Source organism: Aspergillus saccharolyticus (genome assembly GCF_003184585.1).
Source record: "Aspergillus saccharolyticus JOP 1030-1 unplaced genomic scaffold BP01scaffold_2, whole genome shotgun sequence".
Taxonomy (NCBI): Eukaryota; Fungi; Ascomycota; class Eurotiomycetes; order Eurotiales; family Aspergillaceae; genus Aspergillus; species Aspergillus saccharolyticus.
Window position 1 is genome coordinate 597,929 of NW_020290612.1, and position 21,696 is coordinate 619,624.

At 54.0% G+C, this 21,696-nt stretch overlaps 8 protein-coding genes across 8 annotated transcripts; 3 read left to right on the top strand and 5 right to left on the bottom strand.

Annotated features, from left to right (window-relative positions):
- Nucleotides 1-948: 948 nt before the first annotated feature.
- Nucleotides 949-2,810, bottom strand: BP01DRAFT_420309 (cytochrome P450; the record flags this gene model as incomplete). Its single annotated transcript, XM_025579452.1, has 2 exons — nt 949-1,701; nt 1,755-2,810. The coding sequence occupies 2 exons, from the start codon at nt 2,808-2,810 to the stop codon at nt 949-951; spliced, it is 1,809 nt and encodes a 602-aa protein (XP_025435283.1).
- A 352-nt stretch (nt 2,811-3,162) lies between these two features.
- BP01DRAFT_75374 (TLC domain-containing protein) lies at nt 3,163-4,792 on the bottom strand. Its single transcript, XM_025580077.1, has 4 exons — nt 4,539-4,792; nt 4,162-4,466; nt 3,800-4,087; nt 3,163-3,718 (listed from the first exon to the last, which is right to left on the bottom strand). The coding sequence occupies exons 1-4, from the start codon at nt 4,591-4,593 to the stop codon at nt 3,314-3,316; spliced, it is 1,053 nt and encodes a 350-aa protein (XP_025435284.1). The 5' UTR covers nt 4,594-4,792; the 3' UTR covers nt 3,163-3,313.
- A 199-nt stretch (nt 4,793-4,991) lies between these two features.
- On the bottom strand, nt 4,992-6,011 carry BP01DRAFT_287426 (RTA1 domain-containing protein; the record flags this gene model as incomplete). The annotated part of the gene is made up of 3 exons (XM_025571498.1): nt 4,992-5,575; nt 5,649-5,741; nt 5,819-6,011. 3 exons carry the CDS (start codon nt 6,009-6,011, stop codon nt 4,992-4,994), a joined length of 870 nt encoding a protein of 289 aa, XP_025435285.1.
- A 560-nt stretch (nt 6,012-6,571) lies between these two features.
- BP01DRAFT_413017 (serine palmitoyl transferase subunit) lies at nt 6,572-8,245 on the top strand (the record flags this gene model as incomplete). The annotated part of the gene is made up of 1 exon (XM_025578982.1): nt 6,572-8,245. One exon carries the CDS (start codon nt 6,572-6,574, stop codon nt 8,243-8,245), a length of 1,674 nt encoding a protein of 557 aa, XP_025435286.1.
- A 461-nt stretch (nt 8,246-8,706) lies between these two features.
- BP01DRAFT_400645 (alkaline phosphatase-like protein) lies at nt 8,707-11,672 on the top strand (the record flags this gene model as incomplete). Its single annotated transcript, XM_025578585.1, has 6 exons — nt 8,707-8,903; nt 9,076-9,361; nt 9,459-10,118; nt 10,187-10,868; nt 10,972-11,121; nt 11,200-11,672. The coding sequence occupies 6 exons, from the start codon at nt 8,707-8,709 to the stop codon at nt 11,670-11,672; spliced, it is 2,448 nt and encodes an 815-aa protein (XP_025435287.1).
- Nucleotides 11,673-14,046: 2,374 nt separating this feature from the next.
- On the bottom strand, nt 14,047-14,900 carry BP01DRAFT_400649 (sulfotransferase family protein; the record flags this gene model as incomplete). Its single annotated transcript, XM_025578586.1, has 1 exon — nt 14,047-14,900. The coding sequence occupies exon 1, from the start codon at nt 14,866-14,868 to the stop codon at nt 14,047-14,049; it is 822 nt and encodes a 273-aa protein (XP_025435288.1). The 5' UTR covers nt 14,869-14,900.
- Nucleotides 14,901-15,377: 477 nt separating this feature from the next.
- BP01DRAFT_370796 (putative cytochrome P450 oxygenase) lies at nt 15,378-17,244 on the bottom strand (the record flags this gene model as incomplete). The annotated part of the gene is made up of 5 exons (XM_025576628.1): nt 15,378-15,552; nt 15,621-15,787; nt 15,848-15,955; nt 16,056-16,924; nt 17,019-17,244. The coding sequence occupies 5 exons, from the start codon at nt 17,242-17,244 to the stop codon at nt 15,378-15,380; spliced, it is 1,545 nt and encodes a 514-aa protein (XP_025435289.1).
- Nucleotides 17,245-18,128: 884 nt separating this feature from the next.
- Nucleotides 18,129-21,166, top strand: BP01DRAFT_378876 (terpene synthase family protein; the record flags this gene model as incomplete). The annotated part of the gene is made up of 4 exons (XM_025577101.1): nt 18,129-18,938; nt 19,000-19,105; nt 19,180-19,466; nt 19,529-21,166. 4 exons carry the CDS (start codon nt 18,129-18,131, stop codon nt 21,164-21,166), a joined length of 2,841 nt encoding a protein of 946 aa, XP_025435290.1.
- Nucleotides 21,167-21,696: the final 530 nt, after the last annotated feature.

The window sequence follows — 21,696 nt, forward strand, 5'->3', positions numbered from 1 at the left end:
CTCCCACGTAACAGAGTTTGTCGAGAACAGCCGCTGAAGCCACCGCCCCTTGCCATGAACTACGTAGTCAGAGACTCCTCTTCTCCATTCATTTTGAGATCTCTTTGCATAATCAAATAATTGTGAGCGGGCCAGGCGTGTTCGGGCTGTGCATTGAGCTTACTTATCATCACATATTGCTAGCCACCATGAACAGGGCCAGTTCAAATGGTAGATGAAAGAGGTACACCATACAGCCCGGTACTAACACATGGTAGAACGACCGAATCAGCAGGCACGAGTGGCCGTGATAATAGTGGTGCCTGGGGCAACAACCGCGCCGGGCCAGGAATGGCAGTCACGTGGGCGCCATCGTGCGTTTCTTCCACTGAGACTCAAACCTCCATCTTCATCGCCTCGAGAATTGCCACCACACGGCCTTTCTTCAGTATATCACTGAGACGTCGTGCACTTTAGACCTAGCTGCACTTGATAGCACCGCTTGCATATGTTTCGCCCAGCAAGGAGATTTTACTAATTTGACTAGGGGTCTAGTATATTGGTTAAGATAGCATGAGTGACGTAATGCGCTGCTGCACTGCGACCGTTTCTTATGATATTTATGGGTCTGTACGATCGGCGCTTAGCTGCGGGGTTCGTTTTGGAAGACCGCCAAAGGCCTTTCACTCCGTTATAAATGTTAAGTTTGCAAGACGTCTTGTTTGCTTTGAAGCACTAAACAGTCTCCACCGAGACAAGAAAAAGAACTGAAGGTAGTGATCAGTGTATTGAAATGGACTCGAACGCTAGGATCCATGAGGGTGGATAAACAGTGAGCATAACACAACCTCAAGACGAACCCCGAAAAGCTGGGGCAACACATAAGTGCACAGCAGATACATCTGCCCGGGGCAGTCACCATGTTGAATTTGCACGCACTGAGCCACCTCACAGACCGTGGAAATCCTTCTAACTACTGACCAGCGGCTCCCCCAAAGCAACGAAGCAGTGTTTTGGCTGCCGAAAGAGCCCATCGACCGCCGCGTACGTTGCCAGAGCCGCGGGACACGGTCTCAGCTCGAAATGCCACACCAGCAGCGCGAACGTCATGCGCAGCTGCAGCTGGGCCAACGGACGCCCAAAGCAGCCCCGGAGTCCGGCCCCGAAGGCCAGGGTTGGGCCCGCGTTCGGATCGAAGGTCGATGGGCCGTCGGCCCCGGAGGGAGCCACCAGCCATCGCTCCGGAACGAATCGATCGAGATCGTCGCCAGCCCACTCGTGACTGGGAGACTGCCGGGCGTGATCTGGCTTTGCGGCGGGCGTCGGCATCGCCGTCCGAGACACAGCGCTACTACGCTTGTCGCTGGGGACCAGCCACGCCGGTGACGTGAATCCGGGCCCGCTGCTCAGGGCCCAGACGCAGGTGCCCTTGGGAATGGCGTAGCCCAGGAGCTCGGTGTCCCGGGTGGCGATGCGGTCGATCATGAACGCGGTCGGGGTAAACCGCAGCATCTCCTCGACGGTTGCGTAGAGATAGGGGATGGTTCGGGTGGCCAATTCCAGGGCGCTGGGCGGGCGTCCTGCCGTTAGGGCTTCGGGAAAGGCCGCGCGCAGGCATTCGCGGAGCTGGCTCTGCACATGCGGGTGATCTGATAGAAGCTTGACTCCCCAGGCTAGGGTAAACACGGTGCTATGCGAGGCGCCGAAGATGGATCCGTAGAGCTGGTGGTGAGCGGGTTAGCAGTTGGTTATGTTTGTCGTTGCATGTCACGCACCTCATCTTCCATCGCCGGGGACAGGTAATCCGGTTTCCGGGATTCTTGTTTCGCCAGGTCTCTCTCGTGCCGAATCATGAACTCAACCGACGATTGAGGTCGGTCGGGAAGCTCTGATGTCGAGTCCGTGGGTGCACCGACGGTGCTGGAGACCGCAGTCTCGAGCCATTCCCGCGTGACCCGGCGTTTGACCCGGAGGGCGTGAGCCAGTTGGGGTAGCTTGGACATCAACCACCATGACTGTCGTGGAAAGAGCGATGTCCCGCTCTTTTCAATGGCTTCACTGAGCACTCCGTGTGCACGGATGAACTCGTGAGGATCTGATTCAGGGAATGCGATGATCTGCGGCTGACTGCTCACTCTCGCCCTGCCACAGGCTTCGGCGTCCTGGAGAAGCTCGATTTGCGATGAGATCCCGTCTTTGGGAAAGCCCCGTCCGAATGAGATTTCCAGCAGGGTATCAAGGACCATGCGTTGAAAATCCTTTTGAGGTGCAAAGCACGCCGCTGACGCTCGGGACACCCGCCCCTTGATACTCCACAGTTCGACCAGGCGCACGACAGACGCGTGGATCGCAGGCGCAGCAATGTCCTGAAGGAACGGCGTTATCACCAGATGCTTCACCAGATTACGGTGTCTCTTCCACTCGGGTCCAGTGCTCATGGTGATATGGTGAGTGGGGGACAGGCCGGAGAAAACGTCCTGCACCATGGGTGTACGGTCGAAGTCTCGACTGCGATAGAGCAGTAGGTCAAGGGCCTCTCGTGGATCACTAAGGACCACAATTGGCTTACCCAGCGGGTCCAGAAACAGTTGAATCAGAGGGGACTTCAGCCGACGGGTCTGTTCTAGAAGCCAGGACTGGATGTCCTGTGTACTCGCCATTATCTTCTGCAACTCAGGAAGGTCTCCGAGTAGCCTCTGGGCAGACGCCGCATTGTGCGGAATATCGCGGATCGGTCGAGGTAGCAGGAGGCGGTGGTAGACTTGGTGTAATGCCACAAGAACGAGGCCTACAGCCACAGCTTTGACCACACCATCCAAATCGAAATCCATCTCGAGGAGAAGTGGGAGGCGCTAGAGCTTGAACAGACTGTATGCATGCTTTTATTACGAACGAACGACTATCAGGTACCAGCGGCCGGCGTCCGTGTGACATGTCTATTGGCGCTGGTCACAATCCCTTGCAGGCTCGATCGCTGTGGGGTCATGCAGGATGAAATGCTGGGGATAGCTCTGTCCTAGATTTAGCTTTCTCTCTATCGTGTAGAGGTCTATATGATACATCACACGGCTCACGACCCGAACTTCTCTTCTCGCGCTTGTGTTTTCTTTTCCCTATGAGGTCCCTGCAAGGTTTGACTTTCTACGCAGTGACATTCGCTACGTTACAATTTCTGCGGAGGGCAGCGGGCATCACACCTAGACTTTCTCTTCTACTGTACCCGCGAAGCCAGTAAAATACAAGTAACAACCAAAACACACCACTCAACCCCATCAATGCACCTCCAACAACAACAAAAGTCTACCTCAACCTTGAGCATACAGCCTCCGAAAGACTAGGTTCCTTTCCTTGCACCGGTCCTGGTCGCCTCCCCAGCGCGACATTGGCGGTGCACTTGGACCGCCACCCGAACGAAATCGCGCGTCCAGATCCAAAACAGCCCCTGCAACGCGATCGAGATACCAGACAACCCCAACTTCACATTCCGGGCCAGACAGACAGTCCCAGGCTGCACATGCGCCCGGGGCGCCAGTCCCTCCCACCCGGAAGCCCCCGGATCGAGCACCATGCGTCCCGTCACTACGAGCTCACAGTCCCCAGACATGGGCAGCAGGCGGTGCAGCGTCCAATGAAGATAGGCGAACATCACGTGGCGGGTCAGAACCCAAACGACAATGAAGGCGAGGAGCGAGGCCCGGAGGCTCTTCCGATGCCCCAAGCATCGCTGGATCTGCACGAACTGCTCCGCCAGTTAGCACAGTCTTTTGATGTAAATTCCGGCATTTGCTTTGTTTGGATCTGGTGCTGGGCATGGACATACGGCCAGAAGGAAGTCCGCCAGATCGGCGGTAAGCAGAATCCCATAGAGCAGGGCATACACCCGGCTGTTGCAGCAGGCGATCACCACCGCGCAGGTCAGGATATGGTGAAGGAACTTGTCGAGGAAGTCGTCTTTTATCGGTTCGACGACCATGATCAGGCACTGGTGCAGGTAGAAGGCGAGCCGAAGCAGGAAAAAACACTGCATGGGGTGGGTGATTTGGGATTGTGGCCAGTCTTGGAATAGACGCTGGGGGTTCAGAAGGTCGGGGCTGTCGTACCACAGGCACTGAATGCTCGGAGAATCAGATGCGAACAGTGTAAGCCTGGCTGGGAAATATGGGTGTATGGATTGAAACAAACCAAAGCATATAGCATCATCATACCGCGGGAGACGGCCTTCCAGCCCAGGGCAGCGAGATGGGAGGCAGCCTGTGGTCCAAAGCCATACTTGCGCAGAGTCGGCTGTAGGAGGTACCCTGCTATCACGGGACGAGCAAGCGTGAAAATGAAGCAGAAGACCGCTAGAAAGCCCCGGTCATCTAGTACATCTCGTGGATGTACAGTGCCCTGCTCGGATCTCCAGCACAGGATCGGTGCCTGGATCGCTGCGAGAAAAGCATGCTTATCCGCCAAGGCATGCGCGCAAAGGACCAGGAGCGAGAATCCTCAAGCGATCATCGTTAACATTCAAAATGGTATTTCGAGTTGACCGGGCAGGGAAGGAATTGCGCGCTTACCGAGCTGATGCGCCGCAATGGACTGTCGCACATTCACCTGATCTGAAGCTATCATCGTCACGAGACTGTATCATTTAGGAAAATGACAGAAGCGTGTCTCTGACACCTCGCCTCCCAGATTGCGATGCTGATTGAGATGAGGGAAAACCCAAGCAGTCTCACGGCAGAAGATATCGGTTACGGTAGCTTAGCTGTCAATCTGACCTGCCAGTTGTCCTTGACAGCTCCACCCGCATAAACCCTTTACATACGTATCACGCGAAGGAATATGACTCGGGAAAGGACCCACTTTTAACCCGTAAATGCAGAGACGAGTTAAACTAGGGGCCGGGACAAGGTATACATCGCACACAATGAACGATCTGACTGACAGAATTAAGTTTGGTCCCCTATCCCCGCAAGCCCATGCATGACAGGTGTTCATTCCCGAAGCTGGTTCATGCGCTGTCGCTCTCATTCCGGTCTACTTACTCTATCCAGTAAATAAACCTCACTGAGACGCGAAAACTCCTTCTGCGGAGTGAGCCAACCCGGGTGGAAGACGGCACAGATCCCCACCAGGAGCACCATCATCACGGCATCCAAGGCAATCAAGTAATTTTCATGCAGCAGAAGATAGCCGCCGGGCCCCTGCCCGAGCTCGACGGTGCGGTAGATACATCGGATGTAGATGCAAACCGTAGCCGCGGCCAGCACCCCGCGCCAGAGGGCGATGGATGCGCCCGAGGCAGATAGGCGCAGTCTATGGACCCGATAGAAAACATCACAGGCACAGAGAATGAAGATCGTGATGGATAAGAGCTGGAACACTACCCCGGCGAGCATGATATTAGATCCGTGATCAAGGTTGCCGTTGACCTTCTTCGAGTCCGCGGAAGCAATGCCACCCCCAACGGCCTGAATGACGATGGAAGTGAGATCGCAGGCACTGAAGATCCAGAGGTAGCTGCGCGGGCTGAGGAAGGAGGACCTCCGACCCATGATTTGCACAAAACACCCGAGCAGAACGTAGATAGCGGCGGTGAAGAAGGTGGGGGCTGATCGACACGTCAGTGGGATGGGCAATATGTGTGATGGGTCTGGTACTTCCCACGAAGAGAAACCACTAACCGATGATTAGAGTGGAGAACTGAATCAGGAATGCATTCAGGTTGTACGGGCATCGCGTGGTCCAGATCCTGGCCGCCCACCCCAGGACTTCAGCTATCGAGGATCAACATATAGCGTCAGCCACGCCACCGGGCAGGAATGCTTCTTGCGCTTCTTTGGATGGGACATACTCAAACAGCCTACCACAAACAGTATGGTCCACCAAAACCGTCGGTATATCATCATTTGGATGATGTGTATACCTGCTAGAAGGCCAAACAACGCACAGAAGGCGACGCCGGGGGCAAAGGCCGGTAGGTAGCCGTACGGGGTGGTGCCGTATCCATCAATTAGAGCATGGCAGCCAGTCGTCAGATCAGTCATGGCATTCGCCATTGCTGGATAATAGACTAAGAGCGGCTGAAAAGTAACGATGAAACAAATGCTACAGATTCTTTCATGTGTGTGTCCTCACAGCGCTGATTTAAGGGCGAGCACGACGCAAGGGGCTGAAGGCCTTTTCCCAATCCAGTATGATCGCCTTCGGGGCCATCTCAGATCTACCCTCATCATTGATACACCCTGCAAGTGCACCAACGTGCCCCTGGAGGAGTACCTTTGGTCAAAGCTGAGCCTCGGAGGATCTCGCTACGATCGAAGCTCGCTTGCCCTTGTCTGGCATCAAAGCATAGGTACTATTCTCATGTGGGTATGTGATAGATCTATTCATGATGGATCGCTTGAGTGCCCAGCCTCCACCCATTGACATTGTCAACCTATCCTATGATAGTCCACTATGCAGGAGCAGCGAAGAGCCTCGTTGCGAAATACTCCTTCCTCGGGCTTTTATTCGCTGCATTATAAAGCCTCAATTTTCGCAGCCCGCCAACAGGAACTACCAGCAAGGCATTTACCCCTTATGGTTGGCCTATCCTCCCTCCCCGATGGAACAAGACCCTGCCCAGTATGGTCTGATCAGCCATGCCAGCGATCGATATTCCTGTCGCCCCTCAAACCAGCCCTTGAACAACCCTACCACTGATCAGGCCCCATACTTCTACGTCATCACGACATATTTGAGTTATACCATCATCCATCTCATCGGCCTGATCCGGGACTTGTTCGGAATCTACTTCAAGCCGGCGAATTACCGCCAACTCCGCCCATGGGACGGATACGCACCCTGGTTCACTGCCCGCGAGAGCGTCTATACACGGCGTATGAAGGTGCGACTGGCCGACTGCCTGGACCGTCCCACCACGGGTGTCCCAGGCCGCTTTATTACCCTGCTTGATCGAGTGACACACGACAACAATAGATCCTTCAAACTCACCGGTGCGCGTATCCAGACCCTGAACCTGGGATCCTACAATTACCTGGGTTTTGCTCAGTCCAAGGGGACATGCGCGGATAGGGTCGAAGCGACGATTCGCGCGTATGGCATCAGCGCAGGCGGCGCCCGGGCTGATGTCGGGGGTCTGGATCTCCACGTCGATGTAGAGCAGCTGGTGGCCAGGTTCGTGCGCAAGGAAGCGTCCATCGTCTTTTCCGCGGGGTTTGGCACCAACGCAACCATCTTCCCTGCATTGGTGGGGCCGGGCTGCCTCATTCTCTCAGATGAGCTCAACCATGCCTCCCTACGGTTCGGGGCTCGCCTTTCCGGCGCATCGATTGTGACGTTCCGACACAACGACATGCACGCCCTGGAGGGGAGGTTGCGGGAGGCAATCTCACAGGGACAGCCGGCCACCAAAAACGATACCGGCAGCAGTGGTGGCTATCGTCCCTGGAAAAAGATTCTGGTCGTGGTCGAAGGTCTGTATTCGATGGAGGGGACCTTCTGCAATCTTCCAGCCATCATTGCGTTGAAGCGCCGGTACAAGTTCCACCTCTTTCTAGATGAGGCGCATTCTATCGGCGCGCTTGGTCCAGAGGGTCGGGGCGTCTGCGACTACTTTGGCATTGATTCGAGGGAGATCGACATCCTGATGGGAACCTTGACAAAATCATTTGGTGCCATCGGAGGATATATCGCAGCGGATGGAGAGACCGTGCGCAAGCTCCGCGCGGTGAATGCGGGCGTGCTGTACAGTGAAGCCATAGCCCCAGCCCTGTTGGCGCAGATCTCCGCTTCGTTTCGGATCCTGACTGGTGAGCTACTGCCGGGTCAGAAGGAAGAACGATTGCAGCGCCTGGCCTTCAATTCTCGTTACCTGCGCCTCGGTCTCAAGCGACTTGGGTTCATCGTCTACGGGGACGACGACTCCCCAGTCATTCCGTTGATACTGTATAATCCAGGCAAGATGACCGCGTTCTCACGGATGATGCTCGCCCGCGGAATCTCGGTGGTGGTGGTTCCGTTCCCCGCCGTTCCGCTCGAGCTGTGTCGAGTGCGATTTTGTGTCTCTGCGGCGCATAACGTGGAGGACCTCAACCGAGTCTTGGCAGCGTGCGATGAGATTGGAGACATTCTAAGGCTGAAGTTTTCCAGTGGCGTTGCGGGTGGGTTGCGCAGTAGGACTAAGCAGTTGTCGGATGGAAACCCTGTCCCCCCGAGGTGGAAACTGGACGACGTAGTACGCTGCGGAGCACAAGACGTACAACAGCCCCTGTATTGATGAACAGAAACTTGACTAAATGGAAAGCTGTAGGGAGAGAATGTTCCATCAGATCGTAGGATGGCGGATCGTCGGGGATCGACGGCTCATTTACCGCATTCACCCAATGCTCGTATTGTGCCAGACAGGTCATATCATGAGGGGTACCGCAGAATTAAGGCCATCAAAAGCTCATTTTTTCCGCCAGAAACGATAATCCCTACGGCACCCGGTATTGTATCTAGTAACTCGATTTTCTTGAATTCCCAACATTTTGGTTGAGCATATCAAGATCTCGGGAAAGCTTTGCCACCGCATTCCATACGCTCGGTTTATATGTCGGTCATTCCATGGTCGACACCAATGAGTATACAGCTTCCCGCTCAATAGAATCTAACTCTACAAGCGTTCTACCCTGAAGACCACCGGTCAGCATCACCGTAGTTGTCTATTATCTCTTGTTCCTTCGAGTCTGTCTCGCGATGGGCTGGCGTTCCCGTGGAGCTCTTCTCTTTCTCGCCAATGGACTGATAATTGCGTCTACTATTGTGTTCACCATGGGCTTTTTCCGGCCCATGCCCCCCTCATCGGCAAGCAAAGCACCGCGAGACAGGCGCACTTTTGCCCAAAAGGCCCCCTTCGAGAAAGTGGTATTTTTGATGATTGATGCGCTCCGTAGGTAGGTTTCGAAACAGATGCCAGCGACTACTTTCAACCCTACCACCTGATACTAAGCCAAAAGGTTACAGTGACTTTGTTTACAGTCCACAGTCTCGATTCACATTCACGCAAAAGTAGGCAAAGACCCGTCGCCGAATCCGTGAACCACCTGAGCTGATATGATACCCAAGTCTGATCCGCTCCGGCGCAGCCATTCCTTTTACTGTGAAAACGGGCTCGCCAAGTCTGACTAGGGCATGTATAAAGGCGATGACTGTTGGCTCAGCCTCCATGTTCTTGGACGTCTTTCACAATGCTGATGACGGACCCGGCACGCCCGAACCTATGGATACGTGGTTAGTGCACCTGAAAGCTGCTGAAAGGGGAAGCCTTCTCTTCTACGGCGACGACACGTGGGTACAGCTATTTCCCGAGGTCTTTGACCGAGGATGTCCTATCTCGCCGTTATTCGTCCCAGTGAGTCTCGAAGTCCCAGGGGCTGACCTCTTCTGCCGCTGAACGCCAGAGGGAAAGGACACATCGAACGACTGGTAGATCGCTGAAACCTGCACAGGACATTGATTCACCAGACCTGAACGTGTCCGCCAATGCCATGATGGAGCTTCAGCGCGACGACTGGAGCGCACTGGTCCTCCACTTTCCTGGCATTGACCACGTCGGGCATATGGGTGGCGCGGACAGTGAATTCATGGCACTCAAGCAAGGTCAGATGGATGCTATCATTCGAGAGACCTATGAAGCTCTCGAGACGGAGGCTCATCTGGACTCAACACTTTTCGTGGTTGGAGGCGACCATGGGATGGATCGGTGGGGGGGTCATGGCGGTGCATCGGACCCTGAAGTGTCGGCCGCGATGATGTTCATCTCGCCACATTTCAAGTCGCTCAATCGAAGCTATGAATCACCTGCAGTACCCACCGCTGGCACCTTTGACTACTACACTGTCATGCAGCAGGTCGATATTGTACCTACCATGGCAGGGTTGCTGGGTGTTCCTATACCTTCCGCTAGCATTGGGGTATTCATTCCTCAACTTCTTGATCTGTGGAGGGATTCCAAGGATCAAGTCAATCTTGTTCTTGAAAATCTCGAGCATCTTCGAGCGTTATCTTGTGAATCTGATACCGGGATGGCTGCTTGCGAGATCGACCTTGACTGGCATAATGTACCACATGAGTCTCTCAATGAAAGGAGCCTAGGAGAGCTTTCTCTGGTAACAAATCTATTCCCCGGTGGCAGGCGCGCAACATGCATGACTGATATGACTGAGAGACGTTCTAGATGAGCAAGGAGCTGCAGAGTAAACTAAAAGATGCGACGGCCGGAAACATGCAAGTGCCTCTTCTCCACTATGGCATTGCAATTGCCGTGATCGCACTTCTACTTGCCGGGATTACTTGCAAGTCAACTCCTCCGCTGAGCAAGAACTTCATGGTCTTGAACCTCTTTCAACTTGGCCACGGCCTTACTTTACTGTTTCCATTTCTCGTGGAGAAAGAGCATCTCTTTTGGTTCTGGGGTTCTACCGTATGGATGGGCTGGGTAATCTTCACTACCGGCCGCTCTTCCTACATGCTAGGCCTCGGTAATTGCTCCACCCTTCTCTTGCATATACTGTCGCAGCGGTGGAATATCCATGATCAGGAAGCAGCCGAGAAAGTGTACAGCATGCAAAGTCTCTTCGACAGACGTCCCCTTTGTCTTTGGTTTCTGATTGCAGTGACCCTTCTCCACACCTCCTACACATTCGCAGTGCACCGTAGGAGGAATGTCACTCGTGACGCTCGAGAAAAACCACTTCTTGTATTCGCCCACCGAGCAGTACTCCTGGCCGTCCTTTTGTTCAAGTTCGCCTCTGCAGCCCGGGCTGGCCCGGGTCTCATTCACCGCGCCCCTGAATGGCTCCAGGGCATTATTCTGGAGCAGCTTCCCCTAACGCAGATGGCTCAACTTATCTTTGTGAGTCTAGCTATAGGGGGCGGCTACGAGATCCTGCGCTCTTCTGCCCGAGAAGCGTCGCTGAAGAGCGTAAATGGTGAGTTGACAGGGGCATTTTGCCCTATCAGCGATTATTGGGACTGCCGCTAATGTTGGCCATTTGCCAGCGGTCGAACTCCCCGCTCTACTTGAAGTCCTGAACCTATACTTGTTCATGCAGACTATCCCCGGCAATATCCCGCTGCTTCTGATCTACCGCATTCAGCTCGAGTGGATCGGTGCGTATTGACTTTGTCCCGAGGTGAATGTAATCTCCCTGACACACATGTCTCTGACCCCGTCTTCATATCATACAGTGTCTTCGGCCGCCAACCTCAGCGCCTTTCAAGTTTGCTTCTCCATCGTCCTGTTCACCCACAGCGCATTCTTCGCCTTCGGCAACGCGAACACGATCGCAGCGCTCCGATACACCGAGGGCTTTAACGGACTTCAAGCCCACCACTGGCTGCTCAGTCCCGTGCATACCTTCTGCAGCAATTACGCTGGTCCGATCTGGTGGAGCGGGAATGGATTACGATTGCTGGTCGCGACCAGGCAGGGAGAACACACTGGTCGTAGTGACTTTTGCGAGCACCTGGGACTTCGGACAGTCTTCGTGGCGTATGGTCTTGTTGGTGCGATGGGAGCATGCTACCTGCTTAGGGAGGAGGCCGTCGTTTGGACCGTCATGGCGCCCAAGTTCCTGTATACAGTCTTGTGGACGGTGCCCTTTCATCTGCTGTTCAATATGGCCATGCCGATAGTGCTGTGGGTGGGTGGCAGGTGTTGAGAAGACGTTCGATGGTGGAGTGCTCTAGCTTTCATTGGTTAGTGTACGTCAACTGTGCGAAAGAGATAATGGCGAGGTTTCTTTCTTGTGGTCAGCCACTGCCAGTGGTGTATACACTTCTTCAGGTTTGACAGGATATTCCATGTTCTTCGAGTCTGCCCTCTATAGGTCTTGTGTATAATGATCCATACGGTGAGTGGGCTTCGTGAAATAGAGGCCTGGTTGTGCCTGGAGCAACCTGTCCCCTCGAAGACGAGCACTCTCAACGGTAAAGCTTGTCAATGAGTCGGAAGGGCATATGTGTTTGCTTCCGGAAATACCAAGGCAGGAGTAGAACACGAACAGCTCTGTCTTGCCATTTCCCTTCCCGGGCTTGGCAAGCTGGAGGTGTAGTTGGAGGTGCTCGCAAAAGGCCCACCTCTCCCTCCAGCACCTCCACAGAACCTCCAAATCACCCCCAAGCATCTCCGAAATGCCAAGCAGGTCTTGTCAATTTTCTGTGACGAGGTGGCGTGTGTATGGTTGACACGATTCAACGCATGGAAGGAGGATGGTGTTAGTATGGCAGAATGATAGCTAGATTACATCCATTATCAATCCAGCTACGCCTCCCCCCGCTTCCCCCTCAACCTCGGGATCATTTTCCTAAGGTGAGGGCCCACAGAGCGCTCCGCACGATGTAAATGAAGAGGGTTCCTTCCTCACCAGGAATCTCGATAGCTACAAGACGGAGGCGGGTCGACCATGGAATACACCAGGAGGACCCCCTTCACCTCCAACCCCGTCTCCCAAACCGGCCAGTCAGCCCTACGTGGACGGCGGGTGGAGGAAAAACTAGGTAGTGTTGGTAGGCGACTCCTTCGATCCAGATTTATCATCGACAGATGGTGGAGTACTAGGAGTATCTAGCAGTCAACTATCTTTTTTACAGTTGGGTCATCTGTCCTGGATCCAATTCCCTGACTCTAGTCAATTCGCCCTTAGTCTGCGTTAAACAGGTCAACCAGCAACAACCCTCGCTTCTGATCCACGAAATCCCTCTTTGCAACCAGTTACCCACAGCAATCTCACAATGCCTCACGATCAACAGCAGCGCCACATAGTCTTTCGCTTCCCTAAACGCACTTCGTTCTACCATCTGGTCGAATGCGAAGAAGCTACCCCGGAGGGTCGGCCGCCATGAGGTCCTCGTCAAGATCCGCGCGGTCGCTCTGAACTCACGCGACCTGCAGGTAGCGACGGGACAGTACCTATTCCCCCGTGTACTGATTGATGAGGGCATTCAGATCAATATCGACCGCTTGTGGAAGTCATCTGGGCCACTGAAAGTACTTTACAGTGGCCAGATAGGAAAAGCATGCAATGCTAGGATACCTACTTGATGAACAGGATGGGTGTAGTATCATGCTTAGGTAGTCTCGCCAGGTAGTCTCGAATTCCACGGTTTTCACCTTCCCATCCTCACCGTCTTGCACTATGCAAGTCAGAGCATCTTTCGTGTCGCGCAAAAACATCAATTTCGCAAGCAAGGCTATCCTTTTGACGAGATGGTGGAGGAGCTTCCAAACTTCTATCGTGGCCAGGGGCTGGACTTCTATTGGCGTGACACGGGTGACACCCTAGCCGTGTCCGCCTAGATGAAATACATCGAGACCAAGCTAGACAAGACTGTGAAGCTAGTTTTGCATAGCCGCCAGACTCATGCAATTGGGAAGACACCAGGCTTTGGTTTCGCTCCCTTGCTCGAACTGTAGAATGTAGAGGCCGAGGCAATCCACTCCCCGCCGTGGCTGCGTCTCGGTAGCGGACCTCCCCGGCACAGTCTTTTGGATGCGCGACGACATCCTTAAACTGCAGGCCGACACATCAGCATAAAACAAGTCCTTTGGCGAGGAACTCAGCAAGCGTGAATTGCCTTTCGAAATAAAGATTAATACTATCCACTCGAACCCGACTGAGCTGTAGCTGCTGAATATCCTCAAGCGTAGGGGTGAGGACACTGCTGAAGGCCTAAGCGGTCAACTACCTCACCTCACCCCAACAGAGGGCTTGATGTACAGCACGGCAGGCTGGGCGTCTTGAATTTTGACACCGAATAGAGCAGGCACAGAATGCACAGACCGGTCCGTAGACGGGGATAGCCGGGTTATTCTATTCCTTAAAGCTGCATAGGTCATGTTCTGACGATGGTTTCTAGTGCACTGGAGGTATTCAGACTCAGACCACACCCAGGGTACAAGGACATTTATTGGCCTGCTGCCCAGTGCAACTTGACCTGCTAAATGAACCTTAATCCGATCTTTCGTATATTAGATAACAGTCCCTACCGCAGCCCCGCCCTCACCATCGAGCTCTTCTCCCTTGTAAAACACATTCAACCCCTCCATCGCCTAACCAGAAGAACCGCCGTGCCAGCAACACCCAGAATTCCAACCCACCGCACCATCGCGCGACGGATGTACTCGCGCCCGGTGCGCGCAATCGCATCCGCATCGTTGATCCGCGGGAAGGGAATATCGGGATGGACCTCCTTCCCCAGCGCGCGACACAGCGGCTCCCATCCGTCGCGCACGTCGACGAACACCACGCGATCGGCGGGGACGTTAGCTTCCAGCCAGGCGATATGCCGCTCGTAGATGCCACGGTGAATCAGCGTGCCGCTGACTTGTTGGACGGAGGTCAGGCTCTGATCGTCCGCATAGAGACGGCACCACTGCCGGCGCAGCAGCCAGGTGAACTCCACGAAGTGTCGCATGCCCGGCAGTGGGAGGAGGAGGAGCTTAAGACATCCCAGACGCGTGAAGCTATGCACCTGCGCCATGCTCTTCTCCCAGGAAACCGGGTCGCGCACCGTGCAGATGACCTTGGCGTCTGGGTAGAGCGCCATCAGCTCGGGGAGGAGCTGGCAGCCCGGGGCGTCGGTGATGGCCGCATAGCCGTCGAGCTGATGTCGGAGAAGGCGTTGACATTCCCCCCACTGCTGCTCCCCGCCAGCTAGCCAGCAGCGGAGGATCCGGACCCAGGCTTTCAGCTCGCCCGGTGGCCCGCGGGTGAGTTGCGTGCCGCCGTGGTAGACGGGGCCGTCGAGGAGGATGCTTAACGCCGCGCTGAATGAGGCGGTCCCTGTGCGAGGCAGGCCTGCTCCGATCACTTGGAGCTGTGTTCCTGGTCGCGGTGCTGAGGCGGTTTGGCCCATTGTGCTCGGGTTGGGGCTGATGTGTGGGACCCGGGGGGGAGGGAGGTAGAGGTTGAGGGTAAAACTATGTGGGTGATGTGAGTGCTGAAACCACTTATAAAATCACCAACCCCAATGGATTCTGACGCAAGGGGGAGAGGCGGGCTGGCCAGGGAGGTTTTGCCAGTCAGGTTTTTAACCCGCCGGCTCAAGATAGCACGGGCAACGATCGCAGGCGTGGGTGGGTGATGTCTGCGGAGTTGCGCACAAGGCTAGTCGGTGTAGACTTCGCGAAATGCATTTCCGCGGTATGGAACAGCATCGTTGTCCCTTCTTCTTATCCACTAAAAGTCTTTCGACCGTAGAAGTAAGCCCCATAGCTAGATCATCTACTCGTGACGTTACCCAGCTACTCTTGATCTACAACTTACGACCCAAGTACAATGCCTCGATGGCTTCTTCTCGACCCCTCACTATTTCCAATGCACTGTAGAGTAGACTGCACCCACAGTAAGTGAGTAGAAAAGCACCTATTCTTCAACAATCCCAGCCACCTTGACTCGCACACGCCATGGTCCATCCCTGCCTCGCGGTAGCAATTTGTCCCGCACAAAGTGTACATCCTCTCTCGTAGTCTCGTAGAGTTCCAGATCAAATCGACGAATCACCGTAGCCAAGACATTGTACAGTTCCGCGTAGGCCAGGCTGTCGTGCAACAGAGGTGGAAGGTTAGCCACTAATGAGAGACCCCGAAAGGGAGTAGATAAACATACTTCATCCCTAGACAGGCCCGATTGCCCCTGCCAAATGTCACCAGATAGCGTAAAAGACCCTCTTTCCGCTCCGCGGCGAGGATCCATCGTTCCGGGTGGAATCTCTCCGGATCGGGGAATAGGGTGGCATCTCTGTGGACAAAGTATGCGATCGTGCTGACAGGTGTCTATATTGCTTGCGTGAGCCAGTGGTCAAGAGGTAGCTAACTGGGTTAGGTACGACTTACCCCTGGTGGAATGACGCAGTCCTTATACCTCAGTACCTCTATCGGCGAGATCCTCTGTTGCCGCATCACGATCCCGGAAAAGCGGAGAGCTTCATGAATCACTGCTGTCTGCACCACATGGAACGGTCAATTCAATCAGAATGGGGCCTCTTCGGAGAAAAAGAAGAAGGAATAGCCAAGGTCCTAGTATAGGAGAGACAGTACATACCAAGTACGGCAGCTTCTCCAGTTGGCGCCATGTAACCGGGTGGTGCGGAGTGGGCATGATTTGTTTGAGTTCAGAGCGGAGTTTGCTCAAGACCGCTGGATCATTCAGAATATGGAAGATGGCCACAGAGAGCGTCGTAGCCGTCGTCTCGGTACCAGCGGCAAACAGCACCAGTCCTTCATCCTCGAGGCGCTGCAGCGTGCGTTCTTCCAGTGGAACCTCAGGATCAGTGAGTGCATGAAACATGGTGATCGCTTTGGCGGCACCGCCAGGCTCCTGAACGGTGCTTCTCGATTCCAGCGCGGCCAGAGACTGTTCTCGCACCCCGTCTAACAGATCATAGACCCGGGCTCGGGCGGGAAAGACCCGCGCCATGAACCACGAGGGAATCAGGCGTAGGAGAGTGCCCATCAAGGGGAAGAACCGCTGCAGGTGGATCTGGTCGGTCCCCTCCTGAACCACCTTGACGATTCCCTTGCCAATGTTCTCCTCCGCCTGGAGCTCGTAGCTGTTGCCGTATGCGTACTGCGTGATGAGGTCGCCGGTCAGCCCCTGCAGTCGGTCGATCAAGTCGAGCACTCTCCCCTCTCTGTGGGCAATGACGAGGGCGTTAAGGAATTTTTGGAGCGACGCCTGGATCGTCGGCTCGATCCCTTCGATCGCCCGTCGCGAGAAGAACGAGGTGAGGATCCGTCGGCGCATGCGATGCGTGTGATGTCCCACGGTGGAGACCATCGCGCCGGGGGCACTGAAGATGTGGACGGACTTGGGATCCTTGTCCCGCATCCCCGTGGCCGGAGCATAGATCTCGTCGTAGAAAGAGGGATCATTGATGTGCACCTCGCGGGGATTGATTCGCACGATGGGTCCTATCGTCATGACGATGTTGTGTTAGGAAGAGAGGGGCCGTGCACGCCGGGTGAAAAAGCCGATGCTTCCCACGCAAAAGGAGATTCACCTTACCATATCTCTGGTGCATCCTTTCGATTTCCCACACGAACATGCCCTCGCGGATGACATCGTAGTAAAACTCATACAGATGGGAGATCGCAGCTAGCTTTGGGCCGGGAATATGATGCAGCGGGTCGAAATACAGGCGATATATACTGCGCAGAATGAAAGCAACGAGTATCAGGATCGTGCCACCCAAAGCCCCGTGCTCCCTAGTAGGGGTCAAGATATCAATCATTACGACTGAATCTATCCTTTGCTTGTTGATGAGTAGACAGGGAGAGAAGGCAGATCCTTATAAGAAGCACCTGCCATACAGGACACAAACTATTACATTTGGCCTACAGCTTGAGATATATTCGGGGAGTGGCGGTGGTACAGAGGCAACGAGCACTCCACCTCTTCAAGCTGTCAAGGATAAAGCGCAGACGAGAGAGATATCAGCAGGATAAGGTGTCTCACATTGCACTAGGTAGGTAGTGCCAATGACTGCCGACTACAAGTAAGGGGTAAGTTTTGGGGTGTCAGATTCTGCATGAATGTATGCTACTTTAGGGCTCGATGTGACATGGGACCCCCTGGGAAGTCTCCCGATTGCCAGAATCGGAAGATCGACATCGGCCACAATCCAGCTAAGGGTTCCAAGTGTTGGCCGTTGTTTCTGACACATTCATCCTGGTCACGCCCATAATGAAGTACCGGTAGACTGCTTCGAAATAGCTGCAAGCAATCAGGAGTCGGCACATCTCTCTGCTGATCGATAGGAAACCTTGCCTGCTCTACTGAACCTTTGTTCGGGCCAGTCCAATGCCTGAATATGCAATGTGATTGATGCTAATCTGAGAAATCATATTCATCGACAAAATGGTTCCCAAAGAAGCTCTGTCGACTACGTGTTGCGCTGGGCAGTTAACTTTGAGCCCAATTGAGCTATAGCTGGGTTACTCTGTCAGCCCTGCTAAATTAATGCTCTATAGCTGGATCATGTCCTCGGTTCGCATAAGATTTCAATACATTTAAGCTGTGGCTAGAGCACTACATCGCCTTTGCCAGCTTTAGTCGGCCACCTACCTTTCGGTTTCCCTTTTCATCAATACCTCCTCGAGGCATCTATCTGACACCATGCGTGACAATTCTGTGGCCACATTCATCGAGATGAAGAACCAATGCCTATACAAGAGTTTTGCAAACTCGCATCATCCCACCTATGGACTCGGTACGATGTCCGGCAACATCTATGACACTGCATGGGTCTCACTTGTCAGAAAGCCGAACGAGGGAGGCGCAACAATCTGGGCGTTTCCGGAAGCCTTTTCGACTCTTCTGCAGCTCCAAGAGCTTGATGGTTCTTGGGGTAGTTCCATCGCCAGATTGGATACCATTGCCAACACCTTGGCGGCTCTCCTGGCCCTGCAAAAGCACGCCGCAGATCCAGGGGAGGTCGATGCGCAGGAGCTCAACTCACGGATCCTCAAAGCAAAACAGTTTCTCGATACGGCTTTGCAAGAACTCAACGAGCTGACAGTCACAAGCATTCTGCCCGTGAGCTTCGAACTGCGACTCCCGGCCATGCTGGACCTGCTGGAGGCAGAGGGCCACACCTTTGACTTCAACCAGACGAACCTCGTCAAGCTGCAGGCAAGGAAAATGTCCAAGATTGATCTGGATCTCATCTTCAGCGGTCCACAGTCCTCCCTTTTGCACTCGTTGGAAGCTCTGGTCGGAAAGATCGACTTCAGTGGGCTAGCCCAGCACAAAGTCCTGGGCAGCATGCTGGGCTCACCATCTGCGACATCTGCATATCTGATGTATAGCCCCGTATGGGATAACGAGGCCGAGAATTATATTCGGCGCGCGATCTCCAACGGCGTGGGTCTGGGATCGGGACTAGTGGCAGCTGGGTATCCGACCACAGTGTTTGAGTGGGCGTGGGTATGTCGCTTCTCGCCCACAATCATGAGTGCTGATAGAACGAGATGCTGATTCGACCAAGGTGACCACGAATCTGCTGCGCAACGGTATTGCGCCCACCGCTGATCTACAGCGTACTGGCGAGCCGATTGAAGCAGAAATCAAACAACATGGTCTCGTAGGCTTCGGTAGAGTGACCCTCCATGATAGAAGGTAGATTATCGCCGCGGTGTCCCTTGCTAATGTCTCTGCCTGCCATTAGTCCCCAAAGCATGCCCTGATGCTGATGACACCGCAAAGGCCTTGGTAGCTCTGATGCTCCAAGGAAAGCACTACTCACCGCAAGTATTGGTCGATCGATTTGAACGTGAAACTCATTTCGCAACGTACTCATACGAGACGCACAAGAGCATCAGCACCAATGCCAACGTCCTCACCGCTCTGGTGCTGCTCTCCACCGACGACCACTACCAGCCTCAAATTGAGAAGTGTGTTCGCTACCTGTGCGAAGAATGGTTCAAGTGCGATCGGTTGCCTCGTGATAAATGGGTACGTCACACGACTGGTTGAGATACGGAAACCCGAGTTATGATTAACCGAAGGTCTTCTAGAACATCTCATCGTTTTACCCGACGATGCTGATGTGCGAAGCCCTGATGTCTTACCTGCAGCGTTGGAGTACCGGCGACCTAGCTGCCTTGCCCGATGATCTGATGAATTTCCACATCCCGATCACGCTGTTCCAGGCTGTGATCCGAACGGTCCGTACTCAGAATCAGGATGGGTCCTGGGGCAGCGCAGGCTCTGCGGAAGAGACGGCCTATGGTCTCCTTATACTGAAGAGCGTGGCGTCTTTTAGTTTGACTGAGAGGATCTCCAGCGAGCTCAAGGATGCCGTCAGGCGAGGCATCGAGTTTATCCTGTCCAGAGACAAACGCTGCTCGACAGACGACCAGCTTTGGCTAGACAAAACCCTGTATAGCATTCCAACGGTGTCAGACTCGTACATCATGGCAGCCGTGACGGCCGGGGACACTGAGACCCCTAGCAAGAAAGCGGCCGCAATACCATCTCTGCTCGTTGACATTCCGGCTGCCACGGTTCGCAAAATGGCTGAATTCTTCACGCCATTGCCGTCGCAGATGAAAACGCCCCAGTGGGTGGTTGAGGCGTCCGTTGTCGAAGCTCTCCTGTTCAGCTACAAGCTGAAGGACTTGGATGTATTCTCCACCGGCAACGCTCTTGGCGAGAAATACATCAAGTTCGCTGCCTGCTTTTGGACGTTGGCCAATAATTCCCGCCCCGGGTACTTGTTGAGCACCCGCATCGTCTACAGTATGGTCGAACTTTCCGTTGGGATTTTCCAGGAGGATGACTTGATGGAAAGGGATCTGGTGGCTCTGCCTGACTCGGCCTCTGAGACCATAGCCGAGTTCATTGAGCAGCTGTGCCATGGCACAAATGGTCTTTGCCAAGATCACTCTTCTCACGCCAGACCTACCCTTGAAACGAATGGGAAGTCCAGAAGTGCACTCAGCAATGTCCAGCACAACCTCGCTATCTGGTTCCACTTTGTTCTGGATGTGAACCTCGCCACGGCCAGGCCAAGTCCTGCTGATCGACGCGATCTGCGACAAGAAGTAAGCTTGGCGACGATTGCTGCCATACAGCAAGCCAAAGCGCATAGATCGCTCAGCATCAATACCACAAACGGTCATGATCAGAAGCAACCAGACAGCCGCGAGTCTGCCACCACCCCTGTGACCAGCGGCCAGAGCTTCTTCACCTGGCTACACACCTCTGCCGTGCACGACGTCAAGAGTGCAGTAGTCTCCAAGTCCCTGGTGTGTAAGCTTGGGTCCGAAGAAAAGGGGGATGTCTTCCCCACTGCCCGAGAAAAGTACCTGGCCGAGAGGCTGTGGCGGCAGATCTCGGTGGAAGGCAGGCTGTGGAATGACCTGGGTAGCATCGAGCGCGACCGCCGCGCCGCAAACCTCAACTCAGTCGACTTTCCGGAGTTCTCGTCACCGCAAAGCCTGCAGGCTGACGGAGATGTGCAGACGCAGTTGCGGCTGCTGGCTGAGTACGAACACAGCTGTACGATACGATGCCTGGAGGACTTGGTGCAGATCTTGGAGGATTCCGGTCGTCGCCGGCTGTCGCTCTACCTGCAGATGTATTACCTGTGCTGTAAAATCTATTCGGAGACGTGTGTGATGTATCACTTTGGATCTACCACGGTGATGTGAAAGGTTCGAAGAAGAAGTCAGATTGTTGGTTCGTATATCAAGCCGATCATTGTTGTGACATATTTTGTTGGAGTATATCCTGACAATTTCAGGAGGTATGCACGCTGCTTGTTTATGTGGGTCCTGTTGCATATGACAGAAGTCACTGTCTGCTGTTAGGGTTCACCCAGGGGTATGACATGTAGGATTATACGGGAGCCATATCTGCAGCATCATTATATTTTCCCCCTTCAGATTCTTGCAGTAACTATTAGTTCGAATTGCTGATCATTGATGACAAGAATTCGATGGAAGCTACCACCCGATCTGGGTTCAGTTTGGTATTACTAAAACTCACATAGTAGTCACCCTCTTCGATGATCTCGAATTGGGAACCATGAATTGAAAATCACATGGTTTGTATTTACACTATGGAATGTGGCGTGAAGCTTGAAGTGATAGACCTTGATCACCGCAGTTAGGTACTGTATGAGAAGCAAAACGCAAACAATGCATGTTGGTCTTGGTGACACCACCGTGTGCGCTGGAGG

Bases quoted from the DNA above. Each gene is read 5' to 3' on its own strand.
- BP01DRAFT_75374 (XM_025580077.1), bottom strand. From the start codon at position 4,593: ATGATAGCTTCAGATCAGGTGAATGTGCGACAGTCCATTGCGGCGCAT. The intron at 4,088-4,161 runs GTTTGTTTCAAT...CCGAGCATTCAG, and splicing joins TGATGATGCTATATGCTTTG to TGCCTGTGGTACGACAGCCC. The intron at 3,719-3,799 runs GTATGTCCATGC...CTGGCGGAGCAG, and splicing joins TGGCGGACTTCCTTCTGGCC to TTCGTGCAGATCCAGCGATG.